General features: G+C 37.4%; 1 protein-coding gene across 1 annotated transcript; it reads left to right on the plus strand.

The window, feature by feature from the left end:
- Positions 1 to 6: 6 nt before the first annotated feature.
- Positions 7 to 1,423, plus strand: LOC107677524 (glutamine synthetase-like; the record flags this gene model as incomplete). Its single annotated transcript, XM_016472455.1, has 2 exons — positions 7 to 206; positions 359 to 1,423. Coding segments are annotated over 2 exons (513 nt in total), but the record flags the coding sequence as incomplete, so codon positions are not given.
- Positions 1,424 to 4,961: the final 3,538 nt, after the last annotated feature.

The raw sequence follows: 4,961 nt of genomic DNA on the forward strand, positions 1-4,961 counted from the left end.
TTCCAGTGGGAGTTCCAGATTGGCCCCTGTGAAGGCATCAGCATGGGAGATCACTTGTGGGTAGCTCGTTTCATCTTGCACAGAGTTTGTGAAGATTTTGGTGTGGTAGCCTCATTTGATCCTAAGCCAATCCCTGGCAACTGGAATGGCGCTGGTTGCCACACTAACTTTAGCACCAAGGAAATGCGGGAAGATGGTGGGCTTAAGTAAGCACTAATAGGCTTCTTGTTTTTTGTTTTTTTTAATTGGTGGCAAATGAAAATCATAAATGGCTGGCTTTGATTTGTTCATGGTTTTTATTTATTTATTTATTTTTTAACAAGAGTATTAAACTATTGTTTTGTATATCCTTAACTAGATGCATTGAGGAGTGCATTGATAAGCTTGGAAAGAGGCATAACTACCACATCCGTGCCTATGATCCAAAGGGAGGCCTGGACAATGCTCGCAGACTGACTGGCCACCATGAAACCTCCAACATCCATGAGTTCTCTGCTGGTGTGGCGAACCGTGGCGCTAGCATCCGCATCCCACGAACCGTGGGACAAGAAAAGAAGGGTTACTTTGAGGATCGCCGCCCATCTGCCAACTGTGACCCCTATGCGGTCACCGAGGCCCTGATTCGCACATGTTTGCTAGATGAAGGGGGTGACGAACCTGTGGACTACTAGATCTCTCTTCTCCTGGACTGAACTTTCCTCCCCTTCTTGCCATAACTCCCTGTTTTCTTTTTTTTTTTCTTTTTAAATGGCCATCAAGCCAAATTAGTACTGTATCTAGTTTTCTATCAGGGTGGTTCTAACTTGGCATTTTAATATCACTGAAGTTGACTGGTCAACTTAACATTTTAAGATTAAATCTGAAGTTAACCTTATTTGACTGGGGACACGGTGTTGCAGGGCATGTTTTTCCCCCTCCCCCCTTTCCCTCATTTTAATTGTTTCTTGGATTGGATGTTTAACATTAACGTTGAAAGCTCTCTATGATCCCATGACTCTACCATTTGGTAATTAAGATGGACTGAAAAGCGACTCAAGTGCACAGAAGAACCTAGGGCTGCCAAGGCTAGACATCTAATTTCTTTTAAACAATAGCTAGTTGTTGCGTATGTTGACTTGATTATTCAAGTATGTAATGTTTCAATGCGTCTTACTGACAGTGTATTAATTGGCAAATTTTGGTATCCATTTTGACTGTACACACTACACTGTTCTTGTTGTGCGGTACACTTCACAGTTGAGGTCCAATAACTGTCCTGTTTTTATATTTGTGGAGCTGTTATTTGTCATGTTAAATCCCTGATTCATCAAGGATTTGATCTTGTTTTTGTCTACTACTATGACGTAACTGCACTGGTTTTGGTAAAAACCTTAAGTTGCTAAAAAAAAAAAAGGAGACTTAAACATTTATTTTTTACCACAAACTTGTCTTGTGTGCTTCCTCTTTACAGTGGTGATGTCTGGCTTGTGTACTTGCCGATCTGACTCATATGCTATTTTGGCATTACAAGATCCCATGTTTTGAAAACGGGGCAAGATGAGTATAGCAAAGCAATATACAAAGACTCAACATGGATTCCAACTTGAGATTTTCCTCTCAAAAATACAATCCACCCGTAGTCCTAATTAACTGAAAGCTTGGCATTATTAAACACTCATTTTAATTAAAAAAAATTGTAAGCTTTGAATAGCAAGTTTTTATTGCCATTGACATATTTGTTCTTGTTTTAAGCATAAACTTCCTTAATTTTGCTCAATATTACAGAAAAGACTTCATATCATAATGTTGCATGCCATGACTATGAGTTTAAGACTCTGCTCCAATTTAGGACCTTCTAAGGCTTTAATTTGTGGAAGGGCAAATTAAGACTTAAGACCTGCAGAAACCCTAATAAGGGAGCATAAATCTATGCAGAGCATTAAGGATTAGTAAATTAATGTCCAGTTTTGCAAACAATTTTTTAACATGCAAAACTTAATTTTTCAACTTTGTTACTTTGTCCTAAACTTCCATTTACTTCTGAATCACAGGTAAAAGATTATTTGTTAGCTTTATATTTGAAAAGTATATAGATCCAGTATATATATATATATCAAGTATATCTATAAGGATAGATCTATATAGTATATAGATCCAGGATTTTCATTTTAGGGGCTCTGCTTTTTTTTATATATATATATATATATATACCCTCATCGTTTTATAGTATAAGTATATGCGTGCTTCATTTGCACTGGAGGAAACCTGTGGTGTGATGAGGGGTGAACGAAGCGAAAACTTAGGCTACAGTAGATGGGGAACCGATTGCTTTGTAAACTGTATTTATGACAAAGAACTGCACAGATGCAGATATTATAACAATCTATGGATAAACACACACCTTATCCTCTGTTTCTCGCGCTGCGCCGCTGCGGTCTGCGGATTGAAAAAGAACGCGCTCGCGCTGAAAGACGGGGAGGAGCCGATCGAAGTCTGCAGCCGTTTTCAGATGAAATTTAAAGGGGACTGAGGTGATCACGGATTCGTGTAGTTTACATGAACTGAATTCGTGTACAGGAACTAATGGCAAAATTGTAGGGGGGCTATAGCCCTGCAGTGTATTGGTCAACATAGAGATTAAAATGGTTTCTTTCTGAAACATCGTATTGCAAAATATAGACAAACAATTCAAACCCACATCGCAGATATTTGCAGAGTTTGCAGCTCAACTTTTGCAACATCATCGATAAACTGCTCTTTATCTGTTTGGGAGGAGCCCATAAACACGGTTAACAGTAAAGTAACATTCACTAACAGCGTGATTAGACGCTGTTTGTTGGCTCTCACACTGGAACAAAGGGGCGTCTCGGTTTCATGCTATGAAGTGCAGGAACATCCAAGCTTTCCTGGGACAAAAATATTTACTTTATGTGTTTTTTTTTCTGCGAGGTGGGAGCAGGATTAACAAGTTTGTTGTGGAACCTTTCACCTACATTCCCATGCCTGACAGACTGACAAGTCATATATAGCCTTGTGATTGGCTCCCCAAAGCGACTTCCAACCAATCATAAATTAGAATGGTGTTTCTGTCCGGGTGCTTGGGAAAAGTTGTTGCTGGGAGGTTGTGCTTAAAAATTAAATAATTTTTAAGTGCGGAGTTAAAATAGACTTTGAAGAAGTCCAGTGCTTTCTTGTTATGATATTTTTTTTTAATCCAAAAGACTTCTCAGAATCAACAGGTAAACTTTGATCATTTAATTTAATATTTAATCATTACATTTTGAGATTGGAACAAATGAGCATTATTTGATTTTGTAATCATGCTGAAAAAAATTTTGTAATCAGTCTGAAAAAAATTGCAAGCCAAGGATAAAAGTGGCTTGTTTCGCTTATATATATACAGGTTTAACTCAAATGAGCAATAAAATATACATATGATAACACTTGTTTTCTCTGTAAAATGCATAAATAATCCATAAAAAAATGACAAAGTGATATTTTTTAAATAAACAATAAACAAAATTTAATTATTCAATTCCATTTATTTACTGGCACAGACATTTCCATTTGAGTGCTACTCATGAATAAATCTGAACATAATCACTGATTGTACAGTAGGTGTTGATAACAATGTAGTTTAATGGAGATTATTTCTCATTAGGCCAAATAATAGCATGGCTTGCATCTGCCATGAATCATGCAGAGAGAAGCACTTCAGGCTGCTGACCCACTTCAGACAGTGAAGAGAGAAACGTGTTTCAGAAGGATAACGATGGTCATTTTTTGACCTTTTTGTCTGCTGTCTTGTAACACAATAACTCCTCAACCAGATCTGTGGACATACGCGATGCTGCAGGCATGCAGTGTTGTTGCAATGTGCCACTGCTATGAAAAAAACAATACAATCATAAACAAATGAGCAGTATGTGTTGCTTAATCTTCTTCAGATGCACCATGTCTTTCCAAATATCACTTTTGACCCTTAGATAATAAGCTCTCTGAGACCCGCCGCTCAACAATTGCTTGGTGGGGAGGGATGATGCTCAGTTGCTATGGCGACCACCGGAATGCTCAGGCTGAACCGAGCTGGTTCTAGTAGGGAGAGGAAAAAAACATGGTTATGCAATCTGAAGGGAGACACAATCACCAGGTACAGGAAACAAAGCAGTACAATTAACCTCCAGTTAAATAATGACCTTTGTTACACTCAGGCATCAACAACTGGATTATCCAATGCCTCAATAAGGGCATTTTTATTAGCAACATGCTCTTTTTCAGAAATACTTTCATTTGCAGCTGCTGGTATTATTCAACATATTCAATATATTATTGAATATTATTCAATATATTCAACTGCATCATTGGTGATGACAAGCAGTGCAGCCACTTTTGAGGTTATAGCAATCACACTGTAAGTAGGCTATTGCAGTATTTCTTTGTTAAGCATGCTTGAGTTTCAGTGAATATAAGCAAATATATATTAGGGATGCAACAATACAGTTAGCCCACGGTTCAATACATATCTCGTTTTTTTTTATACCACGATTTTCCTTTCAGTTTAATTTAAAATGCGATTTTTCCAGGAAATCCCTAATATGGAGCAAGGCATCACTATCTCTGTGACTAAATAAAAAGAATATAGAAACATTTTGAATGATGAAACGTGAAGACAATAAACATTCGATTGTGACAGTATATGGGTTTTCTCTGTTTTTCAAGCCATCTCTGTTATTTTTATAATAATTAAGTATATTTATAATCCATTGCTAATCGGCATAGCCTTTATTACAGTATAGAATATGTTTTCTGCCTCGTTCTGTGATAGGAAGCCACATCAGATCAGAAAAGGAAGTTATTTCAAACATTCGACTGATGTTGTGGAGTAAAAAAGTTATCTTTTGTTGGACAACAGGTCTCGAAATGCTTCACATTGCAAGTCATTACAAGGGAAGATATTTGGCGTGTGTTGCTTTCTCAAATGT

Source organism: Sinocyclocheilus anshuiensis, unplaced genomic scaffold (genome assembly GCF_001515605.1).
Source record: "Sinocyclocheilus anshuiensis isolate Anshui unplaced genomic scaffold, SAMN03320099.WGS_v1.1 scaffold1299, whole genome shotgun sequence".
In the NCBI taxonomy this organism is placed as follows: Eukaryota; Metazoa; Chordata; class Actinopteri; order Cypriniformes; family Cyprinidae; genus Sinocyclocheilus; species Sinocyclocheilus anshuiensis.